The following is a 23,679-nucleotide window of genomic DNA, read 5'->3' as shown; positions in this document are numbered from 1 at the left end:
CTTCTATATGTAACTTTAGTTGGAGTGGTGCTTCAGAAAGGTGCTTCACAGGCATCTCAGAGATTTTTTGATAATTACAGCAGTGAGGATAGTACCTCATGCACAGAACACTTGTTTGCTTCTTCTTTTCTCAGCATAAACATGCAAGTGTAGTAACCAATCCCTTGGTAGAAGAATCCTATGCATTAAAAACACGTGTTGGTGAAAATACACATTCAGAGAAATGTCATACTTCCCAATGCCTACATGAAACTAGCCTAATTCAGACAGGGATTACATAATTCATTACCATTTAGTTTCCCACATGCAATTCATGCAATGATTGTTTTGTGCCTCCTGATACCTGTATATTTTTCACTGAAGACAACAGAGTTGTTTCTCAGTTCACAGAGTAGCTCTTTGGCTACCTATGAACGACACGTGTGCCTTTTGCTAAGATAGTTCCAAAATAGCTGGGTACTGTGATCTGCTGTATGTTGACATTGTTGCTGCAAGTTATTGCAATTCTAAATCTTTGCCACACTAGATAATACCAAAAATATTAACTACCTCTACTATTGGCACGGTAATATTAGTCTCACATCCTTCAGATTTATTTCTCTGTCCCAGGAGATTACCGATCTCTGCTATAGGTGATCTCTGGGATTTTGCTCCCACTTCTTTTCTTTCTCCAGCCTGGTTCCCCCGGCTCTGCTTGAGTGAACTCTCTTCTCAGCCTTGCTTCTGCACCGTTGTCTAGTCACCGATTGGACACATCTCCTTTCTCCTCCAGAGTACTCCACCAAATTCAAGAGTCAGCGTTGCCGCAATCCCAACCTTGTACCCAGATGAAAAGCCCTGTATCAATTAAAAAATAATGTTCACCCCCCTGGATTTTGTAGAAATACGTTTTAAGGTAAGTGTTTGAAAATTATCACCTATTACTGATCCACAAAGCACTGCAGTCAGGTTACAGATTGTGGCTGCTAGAAACCAACAAGAGCCATCCAGTGACTTAATGACCCGATACAGGATGAAATGTAAGAGTAGGCTGTAAAGCTCCCCTTAAAATAGCCAGAAAACTTTCCAGAGGAATGTGAATCTCAGTGTCACAAGCAAACTTTGTCTGGAGACAACCTGCCTCTATACTCCCTTGTTCACTGTTCCATACCCGTCTCCTTCCTGTTATAACAGTGACTTTTTAATAGATGTATTTTTTTCTGCAGCTCCAGAGGGGGCTTAACTACAATGACAAGTGAAATGAATCATTTCTGCTCAGATACAATGCTGAAGGATGTCATGGTAGAATCAAAGACACATCATACAGAGCTATCTTCTCATTTGCAAAATGATGGGGATGCATATAACAGTAAGAGATCACGTCAGTGTCTGTCTCATAACATGGACTGCTGGTTTTATGCAGCTCTATTTACAGTAGCTATCACAGCAGAATGCAGAATTCATTCTGTAGACCTCAATCCTGGGGCTGATCACTGCTCATAAATGGAAATCCCCTATAGATTTGATGCCAACCTGCTTTCAGACACACGCTCAGCGATTATTTCTGCAGGTGCTGGAAGAAACAATTTAATTTAAGAAAGAGGAAAAAAAAAGTCAGTGCACCACAACAGATGTAACCAGACATCAGCTTGCTGCGACTGAAAGATCTAAAGAAAAGGGGGATTTCTGGCAGTACCTGCCATAGGTACCCCCACAGCTGGTGAAAGGCTGTCTCAGTGCTGCAGGATGCAGTTAGATGGGTGGCATCTGTCACTCAGGGATAAGTCATACACGGTTACTCAGTTTCAATCACAGAAGAATTCAGGAGGAAAGACATCCAGCAACACTGATATACACAGAAGTTCCACTAAGTGACAACAATACAGTTGGCTGTTATAAAGGCAAGCATTTCAGTATGACAGCCACAGAAAATAACAGCTGAGGTCCCATATATACAGAAAGCATTTCGCCAAACAGGGTGTGATGCATCTCCTGAGCCATAAGGCATTTTCCCCCATTGGTTCCCCTGTTTCTTTTGTTGGATAAACAGTCCCAAATGATTTCCCTACTCCAGATGATCTGAACAAGGAAATCATTTTTTCATTTATTTTTTCTTTGCCTAGGAGGAAATTTTTGCTTTTCTATTAAAATATGGTTGCATGGGAATACCAGTCAATGGTCTATGAAATGAGAGAAGGAGATAAACTCTTCATTGATAATTCAGATACAGATTTATCCATAGCCATTCTTCTGGGTTTATCCTCTCAGTAACTGTCATTTCACAAAACACAGAAGGAACAATGTCATTCTCACTTGAGTGTGTATGTGCATAACTTCTTTCTACTGAAAACAATCAAAGTCATTCACCCGTGTGTCGAACTGCCTACAATGGCACAATCTAATGGAAATGTATCCCTTGTTTATTTGCAAAGTATCCCCATTTTAGGAAGGACAAGACTATTTCCTCACTGTAAGGATCTGACTAGCCTCAGCGGACACAGTGCTGACATCTGTGGAATTTACAAATTTATTTCAGCATAATCCACCACTTTGAAGAAAACAGAATGGTGTGATGCCAGGCGTATTTGGGTAACGTCCTAAAAAGACACGGAGCCATGTTCCAGCTTGGTCCCAAACAGAGCTTGGCTGGCATAAGTGAGAGGCACAGCAAAGCTGGGAAGCAGCAGCTAGGCTTGAGAACGGAACTGTTTAAGCAGGCAGAGCCAACAGTGCCAGCGCAATGGTGAATCACAGCTTCAGGGAGACTTTCAGTCCCCTTCGGTTCTCTCTAGAGTGAAGGCAAAGAAAAGTGATTTGAGACATCCAAGTTAGGTTTTACTGCACACAGCCCTCAGAGATTTGCATACTCTGAATACCTCAGAAGATTAGTCAGATATTTTGCTAAGTCAGGCACTTCAGGTAAGCCTAAAGATAAGGCTAAAGATGAAACTCTTCCCTCATACTTTGTAGCATATGTAACACTTGCACAGTGCTGAGAGTGGAAAGGTCCAGCTTCTGTTTGCCTCTGGTGTTAGGAAATGACTACACATAAGGAAGAACTCAGGACTTCAGAGTAAGGACAATTTATTCTGAGCTCCAATGACTCCCAGCTGATTGGCAACATACTTCTGTAGGAAACGGGTATCCAAAAGCATTTAGCTATTTGAGGCATGATCTTTTAACATAACGAGGGCACCAAAGTGTCAGAAAGAACAAAACAATCACATCTTGAAAAACAAGGTCTGTCTAAAAACGTCTCTTGTTAGCAACCTAGAGGTACCCCCAAAATCACTGCTGCAAGAGATCTCTCTGCTCACGTAGAGATCTTCTCCCTGACGGCAATAGTTATGGGATTCCTACCTTACTTGTACTGGTGGTGAATTTATAAGCAGATGCAGGCAGCACGATGGTCCTTCTCTTTTCATCCTACCTCTTCTTATTCATATAATTGTCTAATCCTTATCTGAAACTCCCTAAGCTATCCACCTCAATAATGTAAGTTTTATTCATACTCCGGGGTTTGAAGAAACACAGCACAGCATCTCCTGCAAGAAAAATCCAAATGATGTTTCACTGTGGCTGCAGTTTAATCTATTCTAAGTGGCGTCTCTGTTCCCCAGTGCTTTGCTTACCGCAGGTTAGCTCTGTAGCGATGAAAATAGAAGATATTTTAGCATTTATGTGCAAGCGCATGCATGTAGGAATGCAAATCTGTGAAAGCTCCAGAGTTCATCTGAAATGCTAATGGAATTACAGAGCTGACAGCATAGGGCTTCCAAACTGAAGAACATGGGAGCTCATTGCTCCTTCTGAAGCCTAAAGAGATGTACTTAGAGCTGTATCTTTTTCCACTGGTCAGCAGAATGGCCTTCATCTTCTGTCATTACACAAAGAAAATTGCCTTGAATTTTATCGTGAAGGCGTTGCTTACGTTCTTGATCTCTAAAAGAGTTTCTTCTTGATGTAGTGGCAGTTATTCTCTGAATGCTTTTTGAACGTGTATTTCTGCTCTGGTAAAACTTACCATCCTGTTTGCCAGTTAGAGCATCCTTCTACACATAAAAAGGTGAGATACAAAAATGTTCATCTCTCAGGAACACTGCAGTGAACAGAAATAAAACCAGGAGAAATCACCATAGCTTCCATGGAAAAAGAACAAGCCACAGCAATAGCAAGCTGCACGAGCACAATGAGGTGCCCAGGGGCAGTTACAGAGAAGGAATTCTTCAGAACAGAACTGCAAGCTTTTGTTCTTGAACATGCAATTCTATAGCTGTGGCATCCAAGGGTTACTGACCAGCCTAAGCACCATGCATCCTTGTGTGCACACAGCATATAACAGAGAGTAATGAATCGCTTCTGTTCAAACACTGCCTGAGAAGTGATTTGATTTACAGCCATCTAATTTGACAGAGTTCCCCTCCTCAACATCCCTAAATGACACATTCTTTATTTGCATGGTGCAACAGAAACACACTGCCAAAAGTCTGACAATCCAGTTTCTGCTTCTGTCTACTACTGTCTGTGAGCAAGTCACTTTTCTCTGTATCTACTTCTAACCAGGGAAATGATCACAGTACCATTCAACCTCACCCTTCAGCACAGTTTGTCAGTTTAACTTCATAAGTAAAATAATTTAAAATTCCCTGTATAAGAGCTCTCAAAAATATTCTCATAGGCAACGTTTTGAGCAGTTCTTTATTTCTTGGCTTTGTTCACAACAGGATGTGAACTTGTTCAGCCATCACAAAAACAACCGTGAGTACATCACCCACAGCACAGCAACAAGGATAAGATGTGCAGAATAGGTTGATCTTGCATCGTATAAAATAGAAGTCCTGTTGAAAACTGGATGTCATGAGGGTGAGGAGAGCAGGGAAGAAGGCTGTCTGGAAAATGGCCATCACAAAGATCAGATTACCTCTGAAACCCACAGAGAAGGCTGAACCCCAGCTGAGAAGGCTGCACAGATCGCCCCTTGTATTTGCATAATCATCAGCTCTCATGGGGCTGGCAAAGTGATGATGTAAAAGCACCAAGTTTCCTTCACAGAAGGATCCTGGAAGGAGTGCAAAGAACTGAAAAGCATCTTTACCCAATAACAGTCTGAGGTGAATTGTGGATCCCTCAAGAGGCTCCAGCCACATAATTGCAAATACTGAATATTTTATCTGATCCTCATAACTCTAACTTGCAGTGATTCAAATGAAATTCCCATTTCAGATACCCAGGAACAAAAGTCTTAATAACAACCACTAAATCTCAAAAATCACATTCAGCCTCTTTATTAACCTGTTTATAAAACTAATCTGCAATCACATTACCAGCCAGCCAAGGGGCTGAAATCTCCCAAGGGGAAACATTGGATTAGAGAGAAAATTTGCTTAAAAATGAAGCTTGTATGATCAGGATGTGAAATCCCAATCAAGCAAAGCAACAATATGCTGTAAACCTAACCACCATAATGAGTAACAACCTTAACAACCTTTTTTAAATGTCTCTTTAATATCTGAACAGCTTACATTTAAGTTATCTAGCAGTGCAAGAGTCCACTATGCATTCACCCCTCCTAAATGGAGGTCCAGTATGACATTACAAAAGTCACTTCAAGCAGATCGTGATGAGCTTAGGATTCTTTGTGGCAAGCACCACTAACCAACATAAAGCTATTTGTTGTATAAGTCATACTAGTAAATAAATAAAAATAATTCCAAATATTAACATGAAAACAGTGCTGTGGAGTGCCTCATATCTGCACACTACCATCATCCTAACAGCATTGGTCATCTGAGTGAGCCAGGGTAGATTTTCTTCTTTAATAAATCAAAGAAACCAAATGTTGAAGCTGATCTTGCTGAATGTTTTCAGGTGGCTGAACAGAACCCTCACAGCATGGTGAAACATCCATACTAAAATAGAAGCAGACTCAGTTTCACATGGCTGATAGCATCACTTGAGCTCCCGTTTCTTCTGTCAATACAAAGCTTCTTTGGAATAACTGCAGCAGCGCTGCTTATTGCAAGCAGATTGTAGAGGCTATTGTTGCTGGTCAGTGGTTCTGGCTTTGGTCAGAAGAGACTAAGTCAGTGGTTCAGAGACAAGTTTGATTCAGGGTGGGTGACAAACTGGAACCTTAGCACAGGACAAGGTGAGAAGGGAAAGGCACAGTCAAGAGTATAAGATAGGGCACTGCTTTTCCTCCTTTGTGTCCCCACATGTCACTGCTGGGTGCTGTTGCTCCAGGCAGAGGGCAGTGAGGATTCTGAAGTTTAAAGTACAGTTCCTTGTCAAAATAAATTAGACATTCCATGATGCCCATCTTCTGCACCATTTGCCTGCATCACCAGTGGCAGGGTTGCAACACTCGGGTTATTTTAAGTGAAGTCTAAAAATGAATGACAAGAGGCTCAGTCCAAATTCCAGCAGGCTCACCACCAGGTGACAGATGCTTAACAAATTGCTAGGAATGCTGTCTCTGTGTGCCTACATCAATGCGAGGCAATGTGGCTTGGCCTAAAATGTTTGATTACTTCAAAGGCAGCTGGCATTTAACCTTTATTCCAATCACTTTGCTTTTTCTGTCAGATGTTGAAGCTGCTGTACACCCAGGTCAGTGCTCTAGACCTAAATACTTCATTATCTTTTTGATAAATTGCATTTATTAACTCTACCACTTCTATTTCTGCAATTTGCCAAGGATTAAGACAACTTGGACAATAAGACAGTTAACTAAGACTGCAAAGCACATTCTCAAGGTCTTCATTTTACATCTTCAATTCTCTATTGTTTTGCGTAGACTCTGAAGTACAGAATGGGAAGGCTCTGCCTTAATGAAGTTTTAAATATACGCACAAGTACAACTGGCTCCCAGATCTTTGGAACACCTACCTACAGACAGGCAGTGGTGAAGCATGAAGAGAAGGCACATCAGCTTTAATGCTCTTGGCTGGGAAGCTCTTAAGGCTTCTGAAGTAATCTCCGGTGTCCCTAGTGTTCTTCACACTAAGAGTACACCAACAGCAGAAGGGATGCTTACAGTTAAACAACTCTGCTAATATGTTGTACATAATAATACACATACATTAAAGCCACAACATTAAAATTTAGATATGATACATTATAGGGTGGCTCAGAGCTGGAGTTTTACTTCAGCAACTTGAAGTCTGACCAGAACTGACTGGATTTCAAGCACCCTGAAACACAGAATGTCTTTTGCATACAGAAATAAATTATTAGAGAGGCAGGGATGTCCCATCAACAGAGAACAAGATGATGAGTATAGTATGCAGGGCTGCAAATCACGTACTGGCACTGGCATTTATTGATGTAGGAAAATTTGCTTAATCTCCCTAGCTCAGTTCTAGCTTCTCTAAATCAGGTCACTTCAGATGTGCCACTATTCAAGAGCTTGCACTACTACATTAATCTGCTTAGGCTGCTGCTTACCCCCAAGACTTAAGTCACTTACCTTTTTATAGCCTTAAGACTGACCCCTGCAGTGTAGTACAGTCTCTACTCCTGCACCTGTTTTTAGTACTACTCCTGCACCTGCAATTAGTAACCAAAGTAATTAGCTTAAACCTCTACTGGGTATTTTTACATGAGAACATGGTGTAGCACAGACATAAGATGTGGCAGTACTGTTGTTGCCAGTGTTGAAGGAGCATCATCATAATTAGTTCTCAAACAATATCCAAGTTTCCAGAGCACCTACCTGATAGGACTGAGTCCACCTAAGTTATAATAGTCAGCCTTTTATCACTGATAATTGGCATTTTTTTCAGTGCAAACACTAAAGCTAGAATATCTCCTGACAGTTTTATTTTCTATTTCTTACAATACTATTCTGTTACAGACTTGTCTCTAAAACTCATTATCTTAAAGCCCAAATGCTATCTGATCTTCAGTGCAGACAAGTAATACAAAGGAATGGCAAATTGCTTTAGGAGATTAATAATGCAGTCCAAAATAACTTTTGCAGCATCCAAAATGTGTAGACTTTCCCATCTCATTCTCCTCCTGTACAGGGATTAATCCTTAGCGTAATATATGCAGTGTAGTAATAACAAGAAGCAATGCTCTAGCTTCCATTCACTGCTGGGCAAAGAGAGGGCTTCAGCAAGAGCTGAAAAACACTACCAAAAGGTTAAAAAAAAAATGTATCTGAGACTATCCAGCAAAAAAAGGAAATTTATTCCATGCTGACAGATAATTCAACAACATAGAAGCAAAGGAATCCATGACAGAGCCTGAGGAACTCTATCTGCAGCTAAGAAGATTTTTGGATTGTCCCTTTGGTAAAATTACCTGCCACTGCCTGCTGTGCAGGTGGAATCTGAAGAGGCTGAAAACTTCACCCTCAGGACTGACAAGTTCTAAGAATTGCATGGTCAGCATAGCAGAGAGCTCTCAAATCCCACAGTACTTCAGTGTGTAGTAACCCTTATGCCTTGCTCACAAACAGTAGTATTCCAACCTAAGAGGAACTCATGCTGCACAGTATAAGGAAGAAATAGGGACTTTTCATAAACTATGGAGCTAATTCGTTCTGCTTTTGCAAGAATTGCCAAATACTCTCTTGCAAGAGATGTTGCCTGAACGTCAACCTTGAATTTTAACACCCTTCCATATCCAAAATTAATACTATCAAGAATCTAGCTTGTGCTCAGTCTAAACTGAGAGAGTATAGCTAACATCAGTCACTTTATACTGAATGTATGGTACTGACAGTTTCGGTACCACACAGCTAATGAACAACAGTCCACACCTGGGTTTGTTTGCCTGGAGCATGCTACAGAGTCCCTCATACAAGTAACAGAAGCACATAAGCTACAGACCTCTTGATTTCCAAGCACACCTGAAAGGACATATACCCAAGAAAAAAACAAAAAGTGAGAACCATACAGCAGCTCTGTAATAAAATGATTGCATAACAGTCAAATCGTCTTAAGAAGTAATACAACTATTAATTTACAATCAATAAAGTTATTCATTATCTCTCTATGATATTCATGGAATAAATTATTTTCTTGTCTATCCAGAACCTAATCCTGAAGCCATGGGTATTTCTACCCAGAAGCAACACAATCTGTAACATGCCATGACTCAGTCAAGGTCTTTCCATTTATAACTAAAAGGTGTTAACCTTTTAACTAAACTAAAACATGGGTTGTTTCCCCCCCCATAATAGTGACACTGACTACTTTACCTTAGTGGTGGTAAAAGGCGTAGGAGTGCTGCTGGGTCTGATAGGCTTACATACACGAGGAATGATTTTGAAGCAAAGCATTCTGGAGATGGCTGCAAAGTTTGTAATTGCCAGTAACAGTAGTGGTGTAGAAACATCTGCCCAGACCTGTCAATCAATCAGTGAACCAAGAAAACGGTATAACTCACACAGACACTGCAGTCATAAGCAATAGCTGTAACTGCAATAAGAAGGGTTCCTTAGTTAAACATTCAGTGTCATTTTTGGGCAAAGATCCCTGTACTGACAAAAGAGAAAGATCTTAAATTTTTGAATTATGTCCATCTGTACACCAAGTAGAAAGCCACTTGGCAAAAATACCTCTTTTAAAAACAAAAAGGCAAGGTTCAGCTAGTGCTGGAAGCTGCTGGCAATGCTGGAGACACTCAGCAAATTCTGCACTTGTCATCAAAACCAGAAGTGAGTGGGAAACAACTATGCCAGGCCCCACTATTTGCAATCTTCTACCACTGATCTTTGACTCCAGTGTTATCCAGTACCTGCAGGGAGCAAACCAGCCCTGTCTCACTGCAGGCAAATGCCCCACAAGGAAGCCAGTTGATGTTTGTCTCTGTAACACAAACTCTGTGGGATACCCTGTTGCAGTATGAGTTTGTTCTTCAAGGACAATTCTGCAATGGCCCAGGTCTTGTTCTAGCTATCAACACTTACAGCCTTTCCATACAATCACAACAGTTTCCTGATTCATGAGTTGAATTTATCACCTGTATCTGTCTAGGCGGTACAACACTCACAACACTAAATTGTTTAACTGCTTTCACTGAGCCACTATTGCATTATAAAGGTTTAATTAGATACTGCTACAAACAGCAGTTGTGCCAGCAACCAAACCAGAAAGGGCCTACTATCCAAAATTGTGTTTAACTATAGCTACTGTAGTGTTATTTTGTTAACAGTGGTGTTATTGTGTTAACAATAGCTACTGTAGGAAGGCAGAAATCAGAGAGGTACCCCTCAGTCCTTATCATCCTGACCTAGAAATCAGGATTTCTTCTGTAATCTGAAATCCAGGAACAAAACTCTAACTCCAATGAGGTGTTAGGAAGTGGCATTCCGTTATTCCTCATGATGAACACCAGGCAACCTGACAAGCAAGTGCAGCCTCTCAGAGTTCAGGTTCTACATTTGAACACTTAAGGTATGCATATGCAGTATGCTGGCATACATATTCATTATTTTGCAAGGTCTCATAGATACGCGCTAATGTCCCTCTGGGCATGCTCAGGAGTATCTAGGATGGTTGAGTGCCCACCTACTTCTTCCTCTTTTTTCACCATCAGCTTCATCACTGAAGCCTTTGAGCCATTTCCATTCACTTTTCCCCAGTTTGGAAAATTTCCATTGCTTATTAGGCCATAGTGAGCCACTTTCTAACAACAGTGTATGTGGAACCTGAGGAAAATATCTTTGCATATTTTGAGGCAAAAGATAAAAGTATTCCATTGCGACTCCAATACTTCTTGTGAGGCAAAATAATTGACGTAGAAGATAAAACTATTCTATTAAGTCCCCCGTGCAAAATTATTGAGGAAAAACGAGGCTGTTCACCCACTAAAGCTGAAAAGGAAGTTATCAGAACTATCACTTATGGATTCCTTTTGCTAAACTAATATATTGGTTCTTAAACTAACGTACTAATCCCTATTGCTAAACAAACCAACCTTTACAACAGCCTATTAGCAGAAGCAATTTGTAAGAGAGAACCAAATTTCACCAACAATCTCTTCTATCAAGTAGATTAGCATACATGCAGGACTAAATGTAAACACCAGAACGATCCAGGCGGAAAACAGCTTTAGGCCTGTCTTACTGTGAGCTCTGTCAACCAGTAACTCAGTTCCACTGGTGAGCATGGACTCAGCCAGGAAGGCAGCCAGCGATAGAGATCAGCTTCTTCAGCTGGCACTCACACCATTTTGTCAACAGAGGCACTTTGTCAATATTTCACTTACTTGAGGAAGGAAGAAAATAATGTTTAAATAACAGCCTTGCTCTGAACTCCTGAAAGTCGGTAGAACTTCTGGGATTATATCAGCCTAGATCAAGGTCACCTTTCTTGCTTTTTTTTTTTTCCCCAAAAGGCACAAACTTACTCTTTGTTTAAAGTTCCCTGACGCTGCAAAGGACCAAAGTGATGATGTGACACCACTGTAAGGACAAGCAATTGTATTCGGGCAGAGTACATTTAAACACACATAACAGCTTCTGTTACAGGCTAATGGTGCCACAGTTTCATTGTTTCATCTCACTCTGTCAACTTTGTAGCTGAATTATAGCTTTAATATCTCCTCTCTGTTCTGACTATGATTTGTTCTTTGTTGTTTTTCTGATCTGCACTTTACAATAGTACTTTGTTAGAGACACTGAGCATTGCAGACTGAGCATCTCCTCACTGCTATTCATACAAATTATGTACGGATGTGTCTACGTGATCTACACACGTTCTGAAAGACAAGTTCTGAACACCTGAGTGCAAATTCCTGATAGAATCTCCTCCTTTACTTTTTTTAGTTAAAACCAGCAGCACATTGCAGTGTAATACTTTTCCCACTTTACATACTTATATCACAAGCTCCATTTAAAACACATCTTCTATCCTTATGGTCACTTTGCTTTAAATGCTTAACGATTGATACACAAAACATAACACTGGATGAATGTCACCCTTATTCCATAAACACTCGCCATGAGACTACATAGATGGATAGAGCTTAATACATCAGTATGCAGCAGGTCAGTCTGTACTATTAGTCTGTATTACTAAGAGAGGATTATAAATGCACATTACTCTTCAAAATTCAGGATCAATCCTGCAGAGTCTTTTAAGAGGAGCTATTACCAGAGCCAGCAAGTGTTCTATGAATAAAGGGTCTGAAAATGCAGGGCCTCATAGCTCATACTATGAAGATTTATAAAGGTAAACAGGTACAAGAAACAGTAGCGCATAATTCCATTTGATGCAGAACAGTGGAAGGGCAGATGTAGGAATGCTCTTAATGAAAAGACTAAAATCTGACAAGAAGCTGTTAGACCCTCTTTGAGACCCCTGAGCAGCTAACTTCCTCCAGCTGAGTAAGGTGTTAATGCATTGTACAGATCACAGTGGGACAAATAATTGCCTTCCACTGAATCAAGTTCAACAATTCTTCCAATGTATCTATTTAGAAATAATATGCCCTAAATTCTTTTCCATACATTTAACCTGCATCAGTCTTACCAGGTTGCACCATCTTGGTCTTCCACAAAGATTTTGATAATGAACAGTGGGTTACAACAGTTCAGGAGACTCATTTTCTAGCAGGGTGAGATCTGCAAGTGAAGTCTGAAATGCTCTAAAGTCCACAATTCACACTGCACTCAGTGTGAAGATAGCTAATCCAGTTCTAACCTAGCAGTGAAGAGCTAAATCTTTAGAAGTTTAAAAGGGAAAATAACTAAGACCACATATTTTATAGCTCTGCAGTTTATGGATTACTTTCAAAAGCACATGGAGTTCAGGTAACTGAACTAGAACTTCAGTGGCACTTAGCCCCCAGGTTGTTGGGGAGATCGGTCCATTTGTTTCAGTTGCTTTTTAATCATCTTCTTAGGAGCAGTTCTGATTTCATACTGCTGTAATTAAATATATCACATCCCATACTGTTTAATTTCCTTAAATATTTTTTTTCCTGATTTTTGAGAACCTCCAGGTGTTTAAACCAGCAATAAAATAAGATCTTAGAATGAAATGGAATCAATTGAGAGTATACATTAACTTTTTGAATGCTCGTTTTCTTCCTCCAGAAATTCCCAGTTACCAACCTCAGGGAACATAGCCTGACATTTTTAACCATATAAATACCATAACTTCGAAATACTTAGAGGCTTCCCATTGTTGCTTAAGATTCAACAGAGAATACAATGTAAATGGGGCTTTAATAAAAATAGTTCTATTATTCCAGTCAACTGGGGCAACAACTGCCACCATGAAAGTAAAGTTATTGCCATTAATCAATAATCTAATTACAATCAGATCATCAGGTTCATTTTCTTCTGGAAAACGGTCTACTGGCATGGATTAGGATAATTTACTCAAGAGTACACGTGGGTTAAGTCAAGCCTGTAGTCTTAGTATATTTCTGATATTCAAGCTGCCTGAAAGAAGCCCAGTAGTTGAAGAAGGTTCTTGGGCACTACTTCAGGTAGCTGGGGATGGCTACCAACTCCCACTGATAAGACAGGGAACACGTAGATGTGGAAGTCTGGCTTTATGCCTATGTATGGAGTGAGAAAGAATCAAACCAATTTTCCTCTACAATCTAGGAGGACATGGAGCCTTCAGATGACTGCATCAAATACAAAGATATTATCTTTGCTTTTTGCCCTTTTCATTACACAGTGCCTTTATCCCTAAACACTGATAGTAAAGATCAATATGATATCAAATTGAAAAGATTATGATCTGAGTATGCTTAAGTTTCAAAAAAAAAAAAAAAAAAAAAAAAAAAAGGAATTAGTCTCCCCACAAGGCAAGATATTTACTGCGTTTGATAGTGATGAGATACTATTTAGTTATGCTGAAAATCCTATTTTACACGCAGACACTGGAAATCCCCACCTGCACATCATCATTTAACCTGCCTGCCAAACTCAGTGTCAGTTTCCTACTATCTATCTCCTCCTCCTGTGGCTGCTTCATCAGTTCAAAAGGTGCATGACTATTTCATAAATATCCCGAGAGTTTATTTAACTTGGGAAAGAGGCATGGGACTTCTTAAAGTTCTGATTCCATGCTTATTTGAGAATGCCACGATGTGGTGATTCACTCCAAATGATAACACATTAGAAAACTTTTCATTATCAAAGGGTAAGAATTAAGGGGATAAAGAACAACAGGATGCATCTTGTCAGAGCAAGAAGTGTCAGGATAAGAATCCAGAAGTCCTGGAAGCCATTTTGTCTGACCTTGAAGGAGTCATTTATTCTTTGTGCCTTTGTTTTTTTTACCTATAGTGTGACAGTCCTTATTTTGTGTCTTTTGAGACTAAGTAATGTGAATGCATTTTGCAATTACATGAATCAGTGCAAAATGTACTCCTATATGTACACTTCTAAGGTTTTTAAAGACTTCTAGGTATTTGCATGCTTATGCACCTAATATTCCCTGTCTGTAATAACTGGAGATCAATAGAAAAAATACCAAAGTTCACATATGTTAAGTTTTTTCTGTTAATGAGACCTCAGGGTTAACAAATTCGCAATTGTACCTTCTTTATAACCAATACACACTGGAGAGAATGATAAATTCACCTAAAAGTTGCAGCATTATTCAATAGACAACCTAGTGGAATGTAACAAAACAGGCCTGGAAGCAGTGATTTGTCTGATTGCCTTCAGTTACCTATCCCCACAGGAGCTGGAAATTCACCTATGTTTCAAGAAAGCTATTGGTATGAGGATGACAGCTTTACCAATACAATTAAAATCAGTCTTTGAGCTTATAGAGCTTATACTTATTGAGAAAGTCTTTAGACTAAGATACTGACATTTTTAAACATTTACACACATGGCATTAACTGGTTGTCAAGATTAAAGTTAGTGTCTTTTTTTTTTTAGCTCTGAAACAGCCCCAGAAAACTGGGAGAGAAAAATCTTTCTCCAGAGATACAGCCACCTGAAACAAATCACTTCCTTACCAAGGAGGAAAAGCTCAGTAGCAACACCAGTGTTGTTCTTTCAAGATAATGAAATTTTCAGAAATAAAACCATCTTCAGAAGAGATTACAAACATCTCAAAACACTGTATTCTGAACAAACCACAAAATTGTTCCTCCTTCTCCAATAGAAATAACATTCCAGCAATAAATAGGAGAACAAAACCAGAAAGAACCTTGCTAAGACAACATACAGCACCTTTAGGACACTTCAGTAACAAAAAATTAGTACCACAAAATCAAGCCAATGAATAAATAAATACTGTGTTTTTACAAGAGACAGATGAATATGTGATGGCTTAACAGTGTTGATGTGAAAAGCTATGATTTCTAAATGAAGGTATTTGCTGAAGCGTCAAAATGACTCATCAGTTTGAAATACACACTGAAGGAGTCCCAAGGGCCAGCCTATTACTGAAGAAAACTGATTGATAAGTCTAATATCAATCTATCCAAAGAGCATGATGAGTTCACTCTTCCTTTAGAAATTTCTTCCCACAACAAGACACTGGGAATTCTTCAGAACACTTCGCATGAAAATCATTAAGCAAACTTAATAAAAAGAGAAAAGGAGGAAAAACTCAAGCATTTACTGTAATAATTTCTGAGATTTCTTCTAATACATGCATTAATCTCGTGTTCAGAAGCAACTTCAACCTGTCCATCCAAAGGAACGCATTATTCTTCAGAATGACAGTTCTAAATCATGGGTTTGAATTGTTCTGCTATTTAAAGTCTTGAAAGTATCTACAGTAATTCTGCAGGAGGAGAACATAAAATGAACAGATGCAAATAGGTATATAAGGATGCAGAGTGTGCTAACAAACTATGCCTTTGTTTGCGTTAGAAAGCAGTGGGATCATGCATAGGAAAATTGATGCTCAAGTTACTGTTACATCCAGGCCAAAAAGAAAAGATCAAACCTATTAGGAAAGACGTGGTTTCAGACATTTTGTAATGCTGGCTAATTGAACCCTGTTGCATTTCCAGATGTTTTCCTATAGGGTTACTGCAATTTGTTGCAGTTATTGCAATTATGAAAAGACTTACAAGGTAATCTGCAGTCTATGTGTGCAGTCTGCACTGAAATGCACCCAAATATGGGGAAGTGGATGTTGCTATTTAATAGCACATTCAGACACACAGTGAGTAAGAATAATTATCCATCTTAAAGTACAAAGCAAAATTAGGAAGATGGAGTGTAATTATGTTAATTAAAATCTAGCCTATGCACCAATAGCAAACTTTGGAAATATAGCTGGGCCTTCTTTGCAGTCACAAGTGTTACTTATTGTTTGTGTCTCATCCTAAGGAATTCCACTGGAATAGAATGTTCTCCAGCAACTCAGAGAACTAATGTGCACAAAAACCTGACAGGAACAGACACTTGTTATGCTCTTCACAACTAGGTAGTTCATAACATATTCCTCCCCGGGGTGGTTACCAAGTCTGACACAGATGGAATTATACCTGCCTGCAGAGATGCTGGGAGCAAGGACAAGACTGCTAGAGAATTCATCTTTGTTTCACAAGATTTTCAGTCCTCTTTTCTCTGCCCGGAAGCCTAGTGGAAATACAGCTGATCGTGGTTTCTACTACGATCCAGAGGATAAACAACAAGAGCTATCGATAAAATCAGATCTGAAGTACATTTTTGTTCCGCCTGTAGAACGTACCCCACAGTTTTCATGTAACTTCTATTTATTTAAACTTATACAACAGCAGTTGCTAATAACACTTCATTTGTATGCACACTTTTGATCTGACATGGACACCAGCCAGTCACTAGCAACTTTAAGCAAGAGACCAATCCATTTCCTAATTAGAGATGTGAATTAATGGGAACTGAAATGACCATTTTAAAAGCAGCAGGCCCTAGACAATGACTTCTTTAGATGACCTGTGCCCTAGAGTTTTTCTTTTGTAATAATTTGAAACTATCCATTCTCATCAATGATTTATGGCGTCTAGGTGCTACTTGGCAGCGCTTTCAACGTCTGTGCTGATAAAGGAGAAAACCTTTACCGTATGTCGAATTGTCAACAACTTGCTTTTGAAAATTTTAGAAGAGTTCTTGCATTTGTCCTTCAGATTTACAAAGCCTAAGCAAGCTCCTCAAAAAACCTGCATTTTTGTGGAGAGTAAGGCTTTAGAAGCATCTCATTAATGACTCATGTCAGCTTTACCCACCAGCAGAATATGCTTAATTCTATTGGCCTCGCACCATAATTCTCCAACTGGGTACTGAACCTTACTGGGACAGTCCAATTAGTTCTGCTGGCAACATTAATGAGATTCTTATTGTATGAGAAACACACCTAGCAAGTATGAATTCTTACACAGCCCTCCGGTTAGAAGTATTATTACAACTTTCATAGAAGAATGCATCAAAATCCACACAAAGAAATTCAACAATTGTGTTTAAATTTAATATAACGTGATAAAGAGAATAGCTGGAGTAAAAGCCTGCCACTGCTCCTCACACAGCGTTATTTTATGGCTCTATATAGGACCAACACCATTACATTAGCAGTCGGAACTCTTAATACTTTCTGACACAACCGGCTTGGTCCATCTATTATCACCTACAAATCCTTTAAAAACAAATACAGGTTCAAATAATGATGCTGTTCAACATATTAACTTCTTAGACACCAACGAGAAGAACCGCAGTGATAAAGTGCCCTGTTTTAGGGAAGATGAGTTAAAAGATTTATTTGTATCCTGGGCTTCAAATCAAATGCCTTTAATATTAGGATCACACTTTCCACTGAATAAATGTCAAGGAAATAAACTTGATAGAACAATATATTTTCCATGCTACAAAATTATGAATTTCAAAAAGGACTGAGAAAATGAAACTACAAAGTCTCTAACCACTAGGGAATAAATTCAAATATCAACCAGGTCAGTAATAATCTAATGTCAACTGTTACCATAAAAAATGGACAATGATAAATAATGTAGTATCAAGCTGACAGGGAGGCAGTTAGCGGGAACTGTGAAGATCTGTGTTGTTCTTATTCTGTGATATTCTCTGTGTACCTTGATTAGAATTTCAAGGAAAAGGTAATGTTCCTTCCTATGCTATTTCACAATCACTTATAACCCAGAGCATGAAAACTGTCAGCCTACCTCTTAAGATCCTCCCAGGAAGTGTTCTTATTCAGTTAGGGTGTTTGCTGGCCTGTTTGCAACATTACTTTCCTGAGAATAAAGATATAACATAAAGCAATCAATAAAAGGTGAATCTTCAGGTCGCAAAGGTTTAATACACAATGCAGATTTTGCTTATCTAAAGAGCTGGTATTTTCTTAATTACATTTTTCTCCTTCCATAATGTTGTCAGTCTAAATAAAAGGCTGTTTTATGCAGATCTCTGCTCCAAACGGTATCCAGCTGACTCCCACTTCCCACAGGATGGGTAATTGCCCCTTCCATCCCCAACTGGTCACTTCTCTAATTTGTATTGATGGGGAATACAAAATTAACATTTATCATGTACATTATTTTTGTGTCTTGAAAAGAACGAGCACCAAGCAGCAAAACACCAAATACTAAAACATTTAAACAGTACGAACTGTTCATTCCTCTCACACTCACTGCATCAGCATGCGCTTCCCTCCTTACGCTGGCCAAATTGTTTCTTCACATTATAAGAGCAGCACATAGAAGTCTTTCTTTCAAGAGAATCCACGTCACTTGAGCTGCTGCACATAATGAAACACGACAGAAGACAAGATTCCTGTCCCAGATATCTCAAAGTCAAGCTAAGACCTTAGCTAGGCCATCCCAATTCCTTTCAGTGTCTAAGGGGGGCTATAGGAAAGAAGAGGACAGACTCTTTAGCAGGGTCTGTTGTGACAGGACAAGGGCAAGTAGTTCCAAACTAAAAGAGGGGAGATTTAGATTGGATATACGGAAGGTTTTTACAATCAGGGTGGTGAGGCACTGGCACAGGTTGCCCAGAGAGTTGCTGGATGCCCTCATTTTTCACAGATGATCGCTGCCTGAGGAGCAGGGAGGGCGTGAGGAGGACGGCGGCGCCAAGCCCAACTCCCACAGCATACCACCCCTCAGCCGTCCCCGCGCCTTTCGCACCCCCCGCCCGCTCTCTACCCCGCGGCCAGGCGGGGCGGGGCGGGATGCCGCTGGGGCCGGGCCTCGTGCCGTGCTCTGCTGGGCCGGAGAAGGCGGGTGAGGGCGGTGGGGGAAGGGAAGCGGAGCTGTTTCTTCGCTGTGTATAGGGTTGCGTCCGTAAGTACAGCGCTCGGCCACGCAGTCTGGCTGTAAGGGAAGGCCCGATTGTGTGGTTTCGGCACTCTGATTTGTCCTTTAAGATATAGATTAATAATTGAAGGAAAAACTACGTCTGCCGCGATGGGGTTTTAACCGGGAAGTGGATACAGAAGGCTTTCTCGTTGGCTGCTCCTTGCTGTAGTGTAGGTTTTCCCCACTTCTGCCTCCCGAGAGCAGCTGGAGCTGCAGTTGGAGCTTTCTTCCCTGGGGTTTTCTCCCTGCTCCGACTCTGCGCACATCGCCGCCTTCTGCTCAGCTTTTGCCGCCGTGTCTGAGCTGAAGGGCTTCTTGGGAAGGCGCGTCAGGCAGACGCTGTGGGATCTGCTCGTCGTGCGGTCGCTGTGGTGTTCTGCGGCCCGGTGAGGTACCGGCCTCGTGAAGCTGCTCCAGGAGCACTCCGTGACCATGCTTTATTTATCATTTACGAGTGTACTGATGCACTGAAAGTTGTTTTTTGTCTGTTAATGTTGGAACTTCTCAGTGTAAAGATCAGGTAGTGTGTATCATATCTGATAGTGTGAAGTGTTTCTGCTTCATCCAGCCTTGCTCTTTGCTGTGGTACGTCGCACAGGGATGAGGGAAAGGCTGGGGGTGTAATCTGCCTAGACTTCAACAAAGCCTTTGACACTGCCTCCCACAGTGCACTCCTGCCGAAGCTGGCAGCCCACGGCTTGGACACATGCACTCTTCTCTAGGTAAAAACTGTCTGGAGAGCCTGGCCCAGAGAGTGGTGGTGACTGGAATTAAATCCAGCTGGTGACCAGTCACCAGTGGTGTTCCTCAGGGGTTGGCCCTGTTTAATATCTTCTCTGATGATCTGGACAAGGGGGCTGAGTGCACCCTCAGTAAGGTTGCTGATGACACCAAGCTGGGAGGAAGCATCCATCTGCCTGAGGGTGGGAAGGCCCTGCAGAGGGATCTGGACAGGCTGGATTGCTGGACTGAAGTCAGTTGTATGAGCTTCAAGAAGACAAAGTGCCAAGTCCTGCAGTTTGGTCACAGCAACCCCTTGCAGTGCTGCAGGCTTGGGGCAGAGTGACTAGAAACAAATCTGAGGTTGTTAGTTGACAGCCAGCTAAATAGGAGCCAGAAGTGTGCCCAGGTAAACAAGAAGGCCAGTGGCATCCTGGCTTGTATCAGAAATAGTGCAGCCAGCAGAAGCAGGGAGGAAATTGTCCCTATGTACTCAGCTCTGGTGTATGGGAACTGTTGAGTCACAGCCTGAACCAGTGATTGAGCACCTGGTGAAGGGGCTTGGCCAACCCTGGGAGCACAGATGCAAGCAATTCACCTGTGCGACTGGAAGGGGTGGACCCCTAACCTCTTTCAAGGGCTGGCAGCTGAAGGGAAAGCATCTCTGCTTGGAGATTGTCTTTCTCAAGAGTTTTTCAGTGAGCCTTTATCCTTGGAAAGGGGTAAGCTATTTCTTTTCATTACTGAATTGTGACCAGTATCTTTCTTGGGTGATCTGAAAACTTGTCAGTGGCAGCTATATCCTCTGCCTTATACAATACATCTGGTGAGGCTGTACCTTGAGTACTGTGTTCAGTTTTTGTTCCCTCACTACAAGAAAGTCATTGGAGCCCTGATGTCTATCCAGAGGAGGGCAGTGAAGCTGTGAAGGGTGTGGAGCACAAGTGTTACAAAGGGTTGCTGAAGGAAGTGGAATTTCTCAGTCTGGAGAAGAGAAAACTTAGGGAAATCCTTACTGTTCTCTGCAACTCTCTGAAAGGAGGTCGTGGCAAGGCGGGGGTCAGCTTCTTTTCCTTGGTAACTGCTATAGGACAAGAGGTGATGGTCTTAAGTTGTGCCAGGGTAGGTTTAGGTTGGATTTTAGAGGAAATCTCATCTCAGAAAGATCAGCGAGGTGGTAGAACAGGCTAGGGAGATGGTGAAGTCACTACCTCTGGAGGTTTTCAAGAGATGTGTGGACATGGCACTGAGGAATATGGTTACTGGACATAGCAGGGATGGGTTGATGGCAGCCTCCTTTATCTGTGTGCAGCTACAGCTCTTTGGGCCAGTTGTGGCTGGAGCAGTTTGCAGCTCCTGTTCCTCTTGTCTGCTGGATCTCATCTAATTAACAAGTCTGAATTAATGTGGTGTAGTGAACAAAAAAAATGACTAAGTATTTATTAATATTTAAAGGTTAGATCAGAACTGTTATTTAACTTCTGGCACATGTTAAAACAAAAATTAAACTTTTGGTCTTAGGAATGTGGTGTTACAAATTGCTTTTGGAAATCAACTGCTGGGAAAAGCCCTGAACTCTAGGGGCATGCAGCCTGTACACAGTGCGCCAAAGGACCTTGGCAGTAACAAGGCACGTAGAACGGGCGGCAGTGCATCTCTAGGAGAGAAGTAGCTGAAGTCAGCACCTTCAAAACTAAGTTCGTAGAGTCATAGAACGGCCTGGGTTGAAAAGGACCTCAATGACTATCTAGTTTCAACCCCCCCTGCTACGTGCAGGGTTGCCAACCACTAGACCAGACTGCCCAGAGTCACATCCAGAGTGGCCTTGAATGCCTCCAGGCATTCACAACCTCCCTGGACAACGTGTTCCAGTGTGTCACCACCCTCTGTGAAAAACCTCCTCCTAATATCTAACCTAAACCTCCCTGTGTCAGTTTAAAACCATTCCCCCTTCTCCTGTTGCTATCCACCCTCATGAACAGACGTACCCTCTCCTGTTTGTATGCTCCTTTCAAATATTGGAAGGCCACGGTGAGGTCTTCTCAAAGCCTTCTCTTCTCCAAGCTAAGCAGTTAATGAACACCAAAGCACAGTGGTGTAGCTGAACTTCAGGATTGACAGTTCCTTTGTTTACCCACTCTGATTACTCTGGGGTTCTGTTTTTTCTGATGGAAGAGCCATAGCTGTTGCTGCTGTAAGCATCTTTCCGAAGGGATACCACCCATTCATTTATTCTCCTTAGGAGAGCAGGAGAAGAAATGAGGTGAAATTATTTAGGAGAGCTGTTAGATTCAAGGGGAGAATGGGTAGTATATCATTCTAATAAAAAAAAGAAAAGAATAAAGCTTTTAAAGCTTGTCAGTTACATGGTAGCTACCTGTCTGAAGTCTGTTTTAGTCCTCAAACTTTGTTCTGGAGAGCTTTTTGGTTTTTTGTTTTTCCTACACTGTGAGCATGACTGTCTTCATTTTGAGAACATTAGCAGGCTTGTGCTTATGTTATTTTCTAATATTCTAGACAAAATCTAATTTAAATAAGGAGAGTTTTGCTTTTTTTTGAGAGGTGGGAGATTTAATTTAAGAAAAACAAAATCTTTTTAAAAATCACCTTTGTTTTCATGAATGACTTAATCCAAGTGTTACCTGTAGTTCATTATGTTCAAACTTGAAAGGAATGCTCATCAGAATTCATTGGCAGTGCTTGATGGTAATTGTTATTGTATGCTTACCCATGAGATTTTTAATGATACATTACTTTGATCAGCAGTAGTACTTTCAAGGGTGTTGCACTGATGTAACACATTAAGTAGTTATTTCATCCACCTGTTTTGGTGGCTAAATAGGATTTGTGCTGAGCTATAATATTTATCCATATGTCCCCCATGACTGTAAGTAATTCAGTTGTTCTTCCTGTGTAACTGAACCTGCAATATGCTTTTATTCTCTTTTTATTTGTAGTGTTGCACCATGACTACTACCTCATCAGATCGCTCTGCTGACTATGAAAAGCAGCAGAAGGAATTGAGCCAGAGTTATGGTAGCTCTGTTCTTGACTATTCAGAAGACACCTGGGAACCCTTCAGTGAGGAAGAAGTAGCCTGCTGCCAGCATGAGAGCAAATCATCTGAACTGTATTGTTCCACAGAAGATACAAAGCATTCTGCTGTGTTGGATCCATGGGAAAGCATGTTGACTTTGGCAGGCCGAAGTCACGCAGGTATGGAGAGCTTACCATACTTCAGACCTATCTCTTACAGCTTTAGATCTATGCAGTGGAGGCTTGAATTCATAAAAAATGTGAAAACTGCATGGAGTATAGCCTTGGAGATCAGTGCTTAAAAAAATTGAAAAAGATTATTATTGCTATGATGTCTTATTCATGCTACATTTATATAATTGGACAGTGTCTAATGGATTAGATCGGACAGTTTGGCTTGTAATACTTAGTTTTTATAAATGATGGGTTTTATTAAACCTTTTTTTCTGGATATACAACAACATTTTGAAATCATTCCATATCAACCATTGAAATCCTTGTTTTTGCCATCTAGAAGCACGTAGTAGGAGATATCACTTTTGTTTGTAGAAGTGCTTTTAGTAAGTACTACCACTTTGTATCTTTATGAGGTTAATATTCCATAAAATTGTGGAGTCTTCTGAATACTACTTGTTAAATGAAAAACCAGGGAATAATACATAGAAAAATTATTTTGGGAAGTTGATAGCTTTCTGCAGTTGATACCTTATG

General features: G+C 40.7%; 1 protein-coding gene, 1 long non-coding RNA gene and 1 other non-coding gene across 4 annotated transcripts in view; 2 read left to right on the top strand and 1 right to left on the bottom strand.

Moving 5' to 3' along the window:
* LOC101750229 overlaps nucleotides 1-19,493 on the bottom strand; it is a 42,989-nt gene extending 23,496 nt beyond the window's left edge. The window contains exons 1-5 of one of the 2 annotated variants that reach the window (XR_005859197.2): nucleotides 18,544-19,493; nucleotides 18,076-18,147; nucleotides 9,188-9,334; nucleotides 7,448-7,527; nucleotides 2,719-6,981 (exon numbers count right to left, since the gene is read on the bottom strand). This is a non-coding gene — a long non-coding RNA (uncharacterized LOC101750229). Of the gene's footprint in view, nucleotides 1-2,718; nucleotides 6,982-7,447; nucleotides 7,528-9,187; nucleotides 9,335-18,075; nucleotides 18,148-18,543 lie in introns of those variants that run through there. The other variant, XR_001464216.3, reaches the window with a different exon arrangement.
* On the top strand, nucleotides 19,075-19,179 carry MIR1790 (microRNA 1790). Its single transcript, NR_035291.1, has one exon. It is a non-coding gene; the product is annotated as a microRNA 1790 (primary transcript).
* C8orf48 (chromosome 8 open reading frame 48) overlaps nucleotides 19,107-23,679 on the top strand; it is a 31,438-nt gene continuing 26,865 nt past the window's right edge. Inside the window, exons 1-2 of the mRNA NM_001389403.2 lie at nucleotides 19,107-19,137; nucleotides 22,890-23,148. Coding sequence (NP_001376332.2) covers nucleotides 22,899-23,148 — 250 coding nt within the window. The 5' untranslated portion in view covers nucleotides 19,107-19,137; nucleotides 22,890-22,898. The remainder of the gene's footprint in view (nucleotides 19,138-22,889; nucleotides 23,149-23,679) is intronic.

The sequence above is a fragment of the Gallus gallus genome, chromosome 4 (assembly GCF_016699485.2).
Source record: "Gallus gallus isolate bGalGal1 chromosome 4, bGalGal1.mat.broiler.GRCg7b, whole genome shotgun sequence".
Taxonomy (NCBI): domain Eukaryota; kingdom Metazoa; phylum Chordata; class Aves; order Galliformes; family Phasianidae; genus Gallus; species Gallus gallus.
This window is presented reverse-complemented; position numbering and strand designations above follow the sequence as displayed.